The sequence below is a fragment of the Orycteropus afer genome, unplaced genomic scaffold, assembly GCF_000298275.1.
Source record: "Orycteropus afer afer isolate SDZICR_OR568_19922 unplaced genomic scaffold, OryAfe1.0 scaffold00323, whole genome shotgun sequence".
Taxonomy (NCBI): Eukaryota; Metazoa; Chordata; class Mammalia; order Tubulidentata; family Orycteropodidae; genus Orycteropus; species Orycteropus afer.
In genome coordinates this window covers 3,107,374-3,119,615 of record NW_006921910.1, presented here as the reverse complement: position 1 = coordinate 3,119,615, position 12,242 = coordinate 3,107,374, and the positions used below count along the sequence as shown (strand labels likewise).

Here is a 12,242-nt window from a genome sequence, read left to right as displayed (position 1 = left end):
AACAACAACAAGGAGCACTATGGCAGAAGGTAGATAGTATTTGGAAGGATACAGAACCAGCTTACCTTCATGTAGAAAGAGGAATGTTTCTGTCTTCCGTAGATTGCCAGAATTGGTTGGTCAGAAGGGGAGACCACCAGTCATAACTCCTCCACCACTAGGGTTGAGCCCCTCGATGCTGTGGGATAGAGGATGAAACCTTCCCCCCCCACACACAACCACCCTCCCTCCCCCAGTGAGGAGAGAGGTATGGCTTTTTAAAGGTGACTTGTGTTCTCCTTCTAGGCCTTCTGGTTGCCCACCATTGATGACTGACCCTGATGCCGCTCAGCTGTCTGTACATTGAGGGGACCAGCAGGAAAAAACTCAGAGGGGACTGAGATCATACTGGGATTAGATTATTTGACTGGGCTGGAAAGCATTCTTTAACATGGCCTTCCCATGGATGTACTGCTGTACATCTGCTCAAGCGAAAAAAAAAAAAAAATCCCTGTGCCGTACTTCTTCAAAAGGAATCTTGGTACGGCAGGCTCAACTGGGACTCAGATTTTCCAGCTGTTACTGCACCAGTTCCTCCAGAGGAGTGACCAGACTCATGATTTGGGTTTAGTGGGGCCCTCAAGACGCCTTCAATTCTGAATGTATTTGCTGCTGAGGAGCCGGTGAAGTTGTCAATTCTGCACATCCCTTCTCCCACCCCATAAATGCATGGGAAGCTGCAGTTCTGGTTTTGAGATGCTAGGGCAGCTCAGTCCCTTGCCCTTGCCCTGCATGTCTTGTTACTGGGTCTCCCTGTGTCATTGTGGCATTATTCCACAACCATCATGTTTCTTAGGTGCCAAACATTTACAGAAGTAAGTTTTCATATATCTTGGAGTCAAAGAATAGATACAGAAGGACCTTGCTTGCCAGGAAGCTGTGCGGTTAGTCGTGGGAGGGTGGGTAGTCTGGGCATGCCTCATGGCCCTGGATGTTGGGTACTAAAAAGCCCAAGAGCCTGAAAGGGATGGCAGGTGAGTTCCTAGGGCTGAGCAGTTGAGCAGCAGCTTGACACAGTCCTTGCCATCAAGACAGATCTGTGGTCCTCCTGGTTTGCTTCCCAAGCCTGGTTGTGTGTAAGAGCAAGGTGGGAGCCTTTTTTTGTGCATTACATACATCACACTTTCCTGTGGGCCAGTATTGTGAAGTGAGTCTAAGTTGTTTACACTTATGCTTTCCTGCCCACTACAAAATGTGTACATAGTCTCCAGGTGGTACCACCCTTTTCCCCAGCTCCCTAACCAGGAGCTGGTTCTAGGCCTGTGTTATATGTTCTATTTAGCCATTTTATATATGACCTTTGATTTCTGGTTGTATTTTAGCACAATGTGTGCACCTTCATTTAAATAATCTGTGTGTCAGTGCGTGCACACGTGCATATGTATATATATATATATATATAAACTATATATACGTATATATAGTTTATGGATGTTACGAAACCTGGTTTCCTTATAATCACCTGCAGTTTCTCAGAGTTCAGCTGAAGGAAATAAGAGTCCTTGGAGCCCAGGAGAAAGACTGTATCCTTGCTAATAGTGTTTGCCACAAGTATTAGTGAGTCTTCCCTATTACCTTTTTTCCTTCAGGAGACTGAACGAAGCAAAGCTTCAAGTGTTTGCTGTTTCCATGGCAGCTAAGTGAGGGTCTTGGGATGACTCCCTGTGTTCCTCAAATGGCACTTTGGGGCCCTTTGTGCAGTATTAGCCCCCTTTTGCTCAGTGATGCTCTGTTTGCACCCATATGTACGTGACAGTCACTCTTGCATGCCTTTTGTGTCTGGCTTGTGGCATTTGGGGACAGGATTCTGGAACCAGAACATTTTCAGCTTGAAGCTACTTTCTTCTTTTCCTTGCCTTCTCTTGAGAAAGGGAGGGCTCTAGTCAGACATGGGTTGAGATGAGGTGAGGTTGGCTCATGACATTTTCTTCTCCTGAATGGCCATTTTAGAGCAGGGCAAGTGACGTTGTTTTGCTTTGTTCCCAAACATTTAAGCAGGCAACACACAGTTCTAAAACTGAGGCTCAACAAGGTGGTTTTGCCCAAGCGTATATACCTTCTAGGCAGTAAAAACACTGCTTCTGTTCAACTGCAGAAATAGACTGTGAATCACTAGCAATTACTTTCTGACTTGTTCCTTAAGTCAAAGGGCGTATGCCTTTCCCAAATGCAGCCTGAAGTCTGCAGCTGCTGAGATACCACCCACTGTGTAGCTGGGGGACTTTGAGAAACCACATGATCAGAGCTGTTTCTGCCTACTCCCAGCCTTTCAGGGTGGAAAATGCATGGTAGGGAGTAACGAATGGTACAAGAGAGTGCTTAGAACTGCGGGTTAAGAAGAAAGGCTGCATAATTAACACATCTGCAAGCTGAACAACCAGCAAGCATGACTCCCTCAGCAACAGGAAAATGTTTTGTATTTGAGTTCCTGTGTGCCCAAAACGGACACCATCTTTTGAAAGCCTGCCACTCGAACTTCTATTTGTGGGCCAGGCCTGTCCTGCAGAGCTGGCTCCTGAGTTGGAACGGAAAGGAGGAAAGATAGGGCTGGAAGCAGCTGGCGATGTGGTGGGCATAGGGCAGAATGATGGTAGAGAGGGGGCTATGGCCAGAAGGACTGAGTGCTGAGGCCTGCCTGGGTGCCATTGCGGTAGCCAGAGGCAGCTGAGCCCTCCTCAGGGAGGGGCTGCTCACAGCCTTCAAGAGCTGGCCAAATGCCACCTATTTGTATTGTGATAGCACCACCACTGCTCAACCACCAGCCAGAGGAGTATTTAAAAAAAAAAAAAAAATTATTCCTTGTTGTAATCATAATTAATTCTTAGGAAAAAATTGGAAATTTAATTTTAAAAGAATCAATTTGCCACCCAAATGCTACCACTGTTAAATCTTTTGGTGTTAAATGTTCCTCTAGACATTTTGGTGCATAGTTTTTTGGTGTGTTTACATAGCTGTTATTCTACTGTATATACAATTTTATGTCTCTTTTGTACTTGACATATAAACATTTTTTTCCATGTTAACAGTCTTGAACAGAATTTTATGGCTGCAGCCTTTTTCACTGAGTTTGTATAGCATTGTTTTCCTGCTTCCCAGAGTTGCAGGGAGGTCCTCTTGGCTCACACTGGGACTGTTACAATGCCATGTGGTTGGATTGTTGGGGCTTCCTCCACCTGCCCCTGGTGACTTAAGGCCTGTGGGCTGGTAGGAGGAACCCTGAGACCCAGCTCTGGGAACACAGCAGCCTGGGTCTCCCCAACCTCAGGCACTTAAGAGCAGCCACAGGGCCAGAAGCAAGTGGCTAGGGAAGACTGTCCTGAGACAACCATCACCTTTAAATACTACATTTGGCACAGATCTTCAGGGTGCTTGTTACCCCAACATGACCCTACCCTCACTACACACACACTCACAGTTTTTCTCTACCTCAACCGTTATTCAGATTGGCAAACTCAGCTGGAGGAAAGTTCATCCAGCTAGGCCAGAAGGCAGGCAAGTATAGTGGGGCCTCTGCTTTAAGGCTCATGCATCAGGTTTGGTCCATTACTTGTAGCCAACCCCTGGTAAGTGAGTTAGTAACTCCTACAGGCTGCTGCTCTACATCTGCAGAGTAACAGGACCTGCCTCCTGCCCCTTGCCTTGTTCTCTCTGAAAGAGAACAGGCTTGCTACTTTCCCGCAGTCTATTAGCTAGGGCAGTGAAGGGAACATCCTGGCTCATAGTCGGCCAGGCAAGGCTCTCTGGTGGAGCCTGCTCAAGGAGGAAGCAAGCCTCACATGACCTGGTGGGAGGACTGTTAGAGGAACAAGTGGAGTAGCATGGCACCCCTTGCAGCAGCCACTTCTGTCACTTTGTTGAGTCTATTTGCAGTTGGGAGACTCACTGCACCTGCTCCCCATGCCTTGGCCTAGTGTGAAGAGCAATAGTGGGCGGTACGCTGGGTCAAAAGTAAGCCAGGTGGTTGTGGGGGCAAGCAGTCTCAGTAGTTGATGTGGGTGAGAGAGAAGCTCAGCCCATGCTTTGCCAGGGGTAGGGAGAGAAAAGTAAACTACATTGGCCAGCTGCCTAACTGGCAAAGCCCTGGAAAGGTAGCCTCTCCAACATTAAAGCCAACTTGTCAGGACCCAGCTGTGGACAGGTTCAGGCCCAAAGTCTTGGGCTGTGGAACATGGCTATGTGAAAATGAGAAATGTCTGGTTTTACAGTTTTTTTCTTTCTCTTCCTTAGAGAATGTATAGGCATGAAGAGGGAATGGTAATGACAAGGTTCTGAGAGCCTCTCATGGGTTAAATACTACATGAATTTTTTTTTTTTTTTTTGTCAACTCTGGAGCCTATTGGGCCTCCTTCCAGGCTGCAGTCCAAGGATGTGAGGTGCCTTTTGGGAATTCAGCTCAGTTGTAAACTGAAGTAGGAGTGAGTCGGTAGGGCAGTTCAGGAAGGTGGCTGCCTTATAATTCAGTAAATACCACCTAAGCCTTGGGAGGAAGGTGGGGCAATCCTACTTCCGTAGTGATACTGCCTCGGAAACCCAAGGAGGGGTCGCTATGAGTCGGGGCCGACTCGATGGCACATAACAACAACAAGCCTTGGGAAACCCAAGATGACGACAATCTTATGGAGAAGGTGAAGCAGCACAGTGCTCATCTAACAGCAAGCCCCAGGGCCCCAACCCACTTTTCTCCAGCGAAGTCTAGTTTTATGGAGATGTGCATTCAAAAACAAGTTAAAGGTAGCCCACTTGGTGCCCCGAACTCAGGAGCTCACAGCTAGTGGTGGAAGCCTCCTTTCTGTTCCCTGGGCAATCACTCCCTCACAGGGGTGGGGAGGGACAAAGAAAATATGGTCCTGACTCCAAGGAACTCACAAGGTGGAGCTAAGGCTAATCCACTAGAAAAGTATCAAGAGACAGCAAAAGCTGTCCAGCAAATCACGATTCAAAAGGGCTCTTCTGCACAAAACTATTTAATAATAGAGAAGTGATGGAGAATGACAAAGCAAAGGCACGTTTGTGGCATCAGGGCAGGCTGAGGCCAGGCTGGAGGTAGGAGCCTGTGATCACAGCCCAGCCCCACCCTGACTCCCAGGCTCCTCTTGCCACTTTTTACTCTCCCCTGACCTTAGCCCCAGGGCCTGTGCCTTGCCTACAGTGGAAGAGGAGCTGTCTTCAAGATGGCTGGTCCAGCAGATGTAAGGCTGCCCAAAGGTTCCTATCCTGCATGGATTTTGGGGATTGTTCAATGATTCCCTGACATTCATGGGTTAGAGACCTAGATCCAAATACTGGGACTGTCCCTTCTGGCATCCTTGGCCAATACCCTTAGCCCAGGTGTCCTCTTTTGGGACTAATACCTTGGACTGTTGCAGATCCTGTCTGAGGAGCCTTGTAATGGTGTCCTAAACTGTAAGATACCTCCACCAGTGGGACACTGACATTAGTGCCCCTTCCTGCCTGCTACAGGGGTGCCTTGTGAGCCAGGCTCTACACTCTTTGAGCTCTGACTGATATAAATGCTCCTCTTGGATGGGTGTGACTTGGGGTGAGGGGCACGAGTACTGGGATGTGTCTGGGGGCAGGGCATAAAAGGCTTGTTCATGGCCGCAGTGGAGGGATACCCAGACTGCACCAGCCCAAGTGGTTTTGGGATGCAGTGTCCTGCCTGAATCCTCAGTGGCCACTGCCTCCTTGGCACCGGCTGTACAAAGGAATCACGAACACAGAGACGTCATCGTAGGACACCTGCCTTTCTCCCATGGGGCCATCCTCAGTCCCCTGTGTACTGTGGATCAGCATTTGGGCCAGCTCCGAGAACCTGTAGAGATCATCCTGCAGATGCATGTCATGGGCACAGCAAAGGGGCCAGCTCTCAAGAACCCACTGCACAAAGCTGGACACTTGAGGATACAAACAATATAGTCTAACTGTGGGGCCCCAGGCAAGCCACAAGCCTGAGAAGGCCATAGGCTAGACCCAGAGGTTTTGGGGTAGGAAAGAACAATCACACTCATCCCAGGAAGCTTGACACAGCCCTGATGCTTGCCTCCCACCCTTAGCCAGGTTCACTGGCAGTATCGTCTTCTCAGCCGTAATTGCTTTTTGGTGCTGCTGGCACTAGCCCAGGGCCAGGCAGGTCCCCAGCAGCTACAGTACCTGTGTGAGTCTTCTCGGTTCCCAGGGAGAAAGTGCTGCACCATCCGTGCCACCTGCTCATTGGACAGGACATCCCAGAGCCCGTCAGTTGCCATGACAACCACATCCTCCTCCTGTGGCTCCAGCTGGTCCAGATCCAGCACAGTCACCTGCAAGCGAAGCCCGAGGAGCCCTCAGCACCACTTCGTAGCTCCCACTAGCCTCATCTTCCACCTTTCTTGGCAGATGGAAGTTGGGGTGGGCCATATGGCCCCCTCACCTGTGGGACAGAGAGCAAGAAGGGTTTGACCTGGATGTTTGTGTCCAGGACTCTGAGCCGATGGTCTCCTAGGCCCCGGGAGACGGCCAGTGTTCCCAGTAACCGTGCCTGAGGACAAAGGGTAATGAGGTGATAGCAAGACGCCCCAGCGAAATTATAAGTACCAGCCTCTAGCACTGCAGCACACAGAGAGAGGGGAACACAGCCCTTGAGGGTCCAGGACTGAGGAATAAACACTGGCCTCAGAGAGCAGACACCAAGACACCAGCCACAGCCACAGGAAGGGACAAAGAGAGCTCCCACTTCTGCAGTAGGTAATTTAAGAGGGCTTCTTGGAGGGAAGCCAGGTACTGACCTGCCTACCCTGTCCATGGATCAGTGGGTACTTGAGATCTGACTTCTCCACGTGCTTGTAACTCCTACCAGGAGCAGACCCAGCATCAACCCAGCCCCGCCCCATCTCATCTCTCCCCAGCCCAGGACCCAGCCACCACATGCTCACAGTTACCCACTGCCCAGATGGAAGGGGACTGATACAGGCCACACAGCTGGGCCAGAGCCCCAGGGCTCTCCCCACCACGTTCTCCACCCTGCCCGGCTCACCATCCGCTCATGTAGTGATCCCTGAACAAAACCTTCTGACCCAAGTCATCCCCTTTCAGGCGCCGAGGGAACTCTAGTCGGGTGAACTCACCAGCCAGGAGCTCAGGGTAAACAAAGGCCTGGGGTAGGGAGAATGTGCTCAGGTTAGGCTCCCTCCTGTGGCCTCTGGTGGCCCTGGGCCCAGGAGTGGAGGCTCCATGGCCTCCCTCTGCCAAGGGCACCTACTAGCTGCTGGATCCGCTGCCGCTCGGTCTCTGGGGTGAACTCAGAACTCAGTGGCCGTACTTCATTTCTCCTTACCAAGATGGCCCTGGGGGTAGGGCAGAAAGAAGAAGTCTATGGGACAGTCTCCACCTCTCACTCATGGCCTCTTTCCTTCTGGCCTCTTCTCCAACCACCTGGAGCCAGCTCTGCCCACGTCAATCCCTTGGTCAAAGCCCTCCATGACTCACTATGGTCTGCAGATAAAAGCTCAGCCCTACAGACTGGTACTTGAGGCCCCTGCTCAACCTGTGAAGCGCATACTAGGTACATACATAAAAACCAAGGCAGTTATCCTCCTCATGTACACTTCACAACTTCCAGCTCCCTTTCTCTATCTCTGCTGCCTTTGGTGCCCAGCTCCCCACCCTCCGGGACTCACTCACCTGCTATCCCCGGCATTGGCCACATACAGCTTTCCCTGCAGGGACACAGCCACCAGGGCTGTGCAGCCTCCCACCTGGCCCGAGGCCTCCAGCTCCCGCCTGATCACCTCATCCTAGGGCAAACCAAGGCCACCTCAGTTGCCGTATTTACTACAACCATACCACTCTGCCCCCAACTCCCACCCTGCGGTTCACTTCCTGCCTGGCTGGCCCAGCCCAGACATCCTCATGGTAGGGAGATCTAGACATATCCCGAGAGGGCAGGAAACTGGCCCCAGGCTGAATGTGCCCAAGGTATGGTAGAAGCACCTAGCACATAGTAGGTCTAGATAAATGGGAGCAGTTATGATGACAATGGCAGCCATTAGTAATGAACAAACAAATCCAATCTCATCTTTTCAATCCAAAGATGCAGGGTGACCAGTATCATGTGTAAGGATTCCCTACAACCCCAAGGTCCCCCAGGCCCCCAGGGCAGACCCTCCTCTCTGGGCCAAAGGCCACACTCACACATTCCTGGAAGGCACTCTCCAGAGCCCCGATTACCACGTCTTCTGCCCGGATGCCCTTTTCTTCCACAAACTGGGGGTCACTGGGGCAGATGCAGCGGCCACTGAGGTTCATGGGGGGCTGAGTGGCCACCAAACCTTCTACCACAGCCTCCAGCTGCCGGCGCAGGCAGGAGTGTAGCGTGTTGGCAGCCACAATGGCAGCTGCAGGACCACCATGCCCATCAAACAGGGCCCAGTAATGACCTGTTAGGAACTGTACAGTAAAGGCTTGATGTAAGTAAGGTCCCATATGGCTTGCACAGTAGTCCCCTGGGCTAGCCAGAATCAAGACATGGGACAGCAGGGCAGGAATCTCAGCCAGCATGGTGTCCTAGCCCCACCTCGGAGAGGGGCTCAGGCCCTCTGCACTCACCTCTTCTGGGCACAGGGTCAGCCACTCCTGGTCCTCTTCAGCCCCAAATTCAGATCGCTGGATGCTCAGCTGCCCACAGGAGGCCTGATCCTCATTGAACTCAGATTTCTCTGCATTGATGATCCTGAGGCCCGGAAGTAGTCAGTGACCCTTTAGGGATACACCCACGCCCCCATGACAAGAGACCTAAGCTGCCATTTGGAAAGAGGAACCCTCTCACTGAGGCAACAGTCCTCATGCTATTCCTGACAGATACCTGGACAACCACAATTTCCATTTCCTAACTAGTTAGAAGCTCTGGTGGCATAGTGCCTAAGGTATTTGACTGCTAACCAGAAGGCTGATGGTTCAAACCTATCAACCACTCCATGGAAGGAAGACTGGGAAATCTACTTCTGTAGAGATTTACTGCCTTGGAAACCGAAAGGGGGTTGCTATGAGTCTGAATGGACTCGGTAACAGTGAGTTTAGTTTTTGTGGTTTAACTATCCAGTGACCTCATGGCTAAGGAAAAACTCAGAGCCCAGCTCCTCTGGAGCTTGCTTGCTGACTTGGGCTGGAAGGTCTGAGTGGAGCTGCCAAAGGAGATCAGGGCTCCCTTTTCTATTTCAGCTTTATCTCACTTGTCCCATACTGTGCAAATCCACGGTAAGATATGTGTTTGTGATTCCAAGGCCCAGACTGCTGGTACTCTACCCAGTCACCCTGCTTCATACTGGAAGCCCCTGGGGTGCAGCTCCTTTCCCATCCCCAACCCTTTCTGAAGGAGGCTGGTGTCTCAAAGAAAGAGTTTGTAAGGGATAAGGGATAGGATTGTCAAGGGTGCCAAAGTGAGGACAAGAGGTTTGGGGGTGTCACTCACTCAGTTTAACCTGTGTTCTGGGTCAGGTAAGGGCCCCAGGCTGGATCAGGCAGGGGCCTTAGGGTCAGGGGTCCGGGGTGGGGTTCATCCCGGTGAGGGTCGCCCCAGGGTTGGGGGGTGTCCCGGGTAGGGGGTCTTCCAAACTGGGGGCACTCACTCGGCGTAGCCCGCGTTCCAGGGCAACACACGGCCCCGCGCTGGGCTGCGCACGGGCCGGACGTCCCGGCGGCGCGAGGCTTCGGTGGCGCCTGGGCCGGAGCCCGAGCCGCGCAGGAAGCGGGGCCGTCTGTAGGGCACCGGGCTGGCGCGGGGCCCGGGGGGCCGCGGCGAGGGGAGCGGACCCCCCGGCAGGAGGCGGCGCCGGAACCATCCAGCGGACATGGCGTGACAGCAGAAGTCTGCCCACCGAGAGCTGGGGTGGGAGTGCCGAGCCGGACGTGGGAGGAGGAAGCTGGCCTGGGGGGCGGGGCCGAGGCAGAGCGGCGACGCCCCCAAACCCCAATCCGCAGCCCGGCTATCGGCTATAGGCTTGTCAATCCTCAACAGCCCTTGGAAGCAAACGCCATTATCAATCCCATTTTACAGGCAAAAAAAAAACAAAGTCTAGAGAGCCGCAATAGCCTCCTTGTGCCACCGATCAAAATTGAATGTTCACCCCACGTCCAGGGGACTAGATCTTGGAAGAGAAAAGATCCTTCTCCCCACCCAACAGGGATGAGGGGGCGGGGGAGGTGTCGTTGCCCCGGCTGGGTCTATGTCTACAGCAGTGCTTCAAACTTCCTCCCACTGAACTCAGACCTTACGCAAGAGAAAGATGGGGACAGGATGTTCTTGGAGGTACCAGAGGATACATTGAGTAAGAGTCTCTCAGACACAGTGTTCCCTCAGGTGGCCCAGCCTGGCACCCTCCAACCTCAGATGGGGCTTACTTGTCACCCTGGCCTCCCAGATTCAGGAACTCTGCTCCCACCTGGGCCCAGTCTCCCAAACTGCTGCCCCTCCAACCAAGATGTTCACTTTGGACAACAGGATTGGTGGAAATCCATCAATCAAGAGGGAAATCCATTTTTAAGGGGAATCCCAGGTCCCAAAAAGCCTCCATGGTCAGTGCAGATGTAGGACTAAGAGAAGTGAAAGATTTTCAACTGGGCTGGAGACAAGCTGTTTCAGTCTCTTATCTTAGTCTGTCACCATGGGGACAAGGACATTGTCCTCCTTCACATCTACATGAGAGCAAAGCAATTTATCATCCTTTTACTACTTAAACCCCACTCCCTGTGCCAGACTGCTACTTTCATTTCATAATGGAAGAGTCTGAGGCCCTGAAGCCCAGGGAGGGGAAGTCTCCCCACACACATAGCTGTGATGTTTCCATTATGACAGTGCTGCTGACTCAAAACCCTTCTCAGGGGATTTCTCTTCCCCTTTCCTCCTCCAGGAAGGCAGGGCTTACAAACTCAAAGTCCCTGAGGCCCCATAGCTCTGTGTCCCCAGGGAGGGTGACAAGAGGAAGCCCTATCTTCTTCACCTCTACTCCCAAGCCCAGGTGCAGGCTCAGTAGGTTCACTTCCTTCCCTTGGCCAGCCCTGCCCCACTGGGAGTTTTCCTGCTCCAGGGAAGAGGGTTCTGGGGACAAGGAGCTGTGCCCCCACCTCAGTGGCTCAGTTCCAAAGCAGTCTGGAGGCTGATTTACTGAACACACAGTGTGTGCCAGGCCATACACAGGGCACAGGAGTACAGTGTTAATGGACATGAGCCGGACATCTGCCCAATGAGCTCCAAGGCAGTGATGGTAGAGGCCCTGGCATGGAGGGTGGTACTTGATCCAACTGGTGACAGGGGTGGGAACCAGATCATGGAACTTTTCAAAGAACATCTGGGCTGAGACCTGTCACTGAGACAGAAATGGACCCGGGGCGGGGGGGTCATCCCCAATTCAGTCTGTGGGGTTACTTCCTCACTCTCCCAACACCTGATTGTTAAGAGGCTTTTAAAGTCTGCAGTTAGAAGAAATAACAGTCTATTTCCCAAGCCACTGTCGCAGTCTCACCTGGGCAGGGTGAAGGTCCTGTCCTGTAAGGTGTATTCACAGAAGCTATGGCAGTCAGATGACACAGGCAGTTAGCTACCCAGCCTAGCTATCTCAATTCATGTGGAGTCATTTGGTAACCCCATCTATCCTCCCTGTTCCAAGATGGTCTGAGTGTTCCTTTGGTGCTACCCAGTCCTCCCTGGCTCCCTACATTGCTCTTCTAGGCACATCTGCTCTTGCCTAAATCCTAAGCCTGACTCTCTTTGTTTACTCCCTGTGGTAGTTAAGGTTATGTGTCAACTTGGCTGGGCTGTGGTTTTGAGGGCATAGTAGCTGGATGCAGTTATTCCCTGTGATGAGATTGTAATCACCTCCATGGTAGAATCTGCTGTGAGCAGCTGTGGTGTAGTAAATTACTTAGTATGGCTTTTCTACCCATAAGTCATTGTAAACTCAGTGGTGGAATGAGCAACTGAGGAGCTCCTGATTGTAAATGTTATCTATCTGGGTTATTTCTGTTGGGCGTGGCACAATGCAATGTTATGGGACGCTCACTCTCAGGTGCTTAGAATTCTGTTGTTATGATTGGTTGGTTTGGCCACTCTGCCAAGCTCAAAAGGAGGCCTCCTAGAGGCAGAACTCTCTCTGACTGCTGGTTGAGGAAGACGTGCTGCCAAAAGAGACACGTGCTGCTGGAAGAGACACGCATTGCTGAGTAAGACACCG

General features: G+C 51.8%; 2 protein-coding genes across 2 annotated transcripts in view; one reads left to right on the top strand and one right to left on the bottom strand.

Annotated features, from left to right (window-relative positions):
• WDR82 (WD repeat domain 82) overlaps positions 1 to 315 on the top strand; it is a 16,389-nt gene extending 16,074 nt beyond the window's left edge. Inside the window, exon 9 of the mRNA XM_007952049.2 lies at positions 286 to 315. Coding sequence (XP_007950240.1) covers positions 286 to 315 — 30 coding nt within the window. The remainder of the gene's footprint in view (positions 1 to 285) is intronic.
• A 5,391-nt stretch (positions 316 to 5,706) lies between these two features.
• On the bottom strand, positions 5,707 to 9,865 carry PPM1M (protein phosphatase, Mg2+/Mn2+ dependent 1M). The gene is made up of 10 exons (XM_007952048.2): positions 9,642 to 9,865; positions 8,623 to 8,746; positions 8,209 to 8,463; positions 7,699 to 7,811; positions 7,277 to 7,361; positions 7,052 to 7,170; positions 6,804 to 6,867; positions 6,449 to 6,556; positions 6,190 to 6,338; positions 5,707 to 5,851 (listed from the first exon to the last, which is right to left on the bottom strand). Exons 1-10 carry the CDS (start codon positions 9,863 to 9,865, stop codon positions 5,707 to 5,709), a joined length of 1,386 nt encoding a protein of 461 aa, XP_007950239.1.
• Positions 9,866 to 12,242: the final 2,377 nt, after the last annotated feature.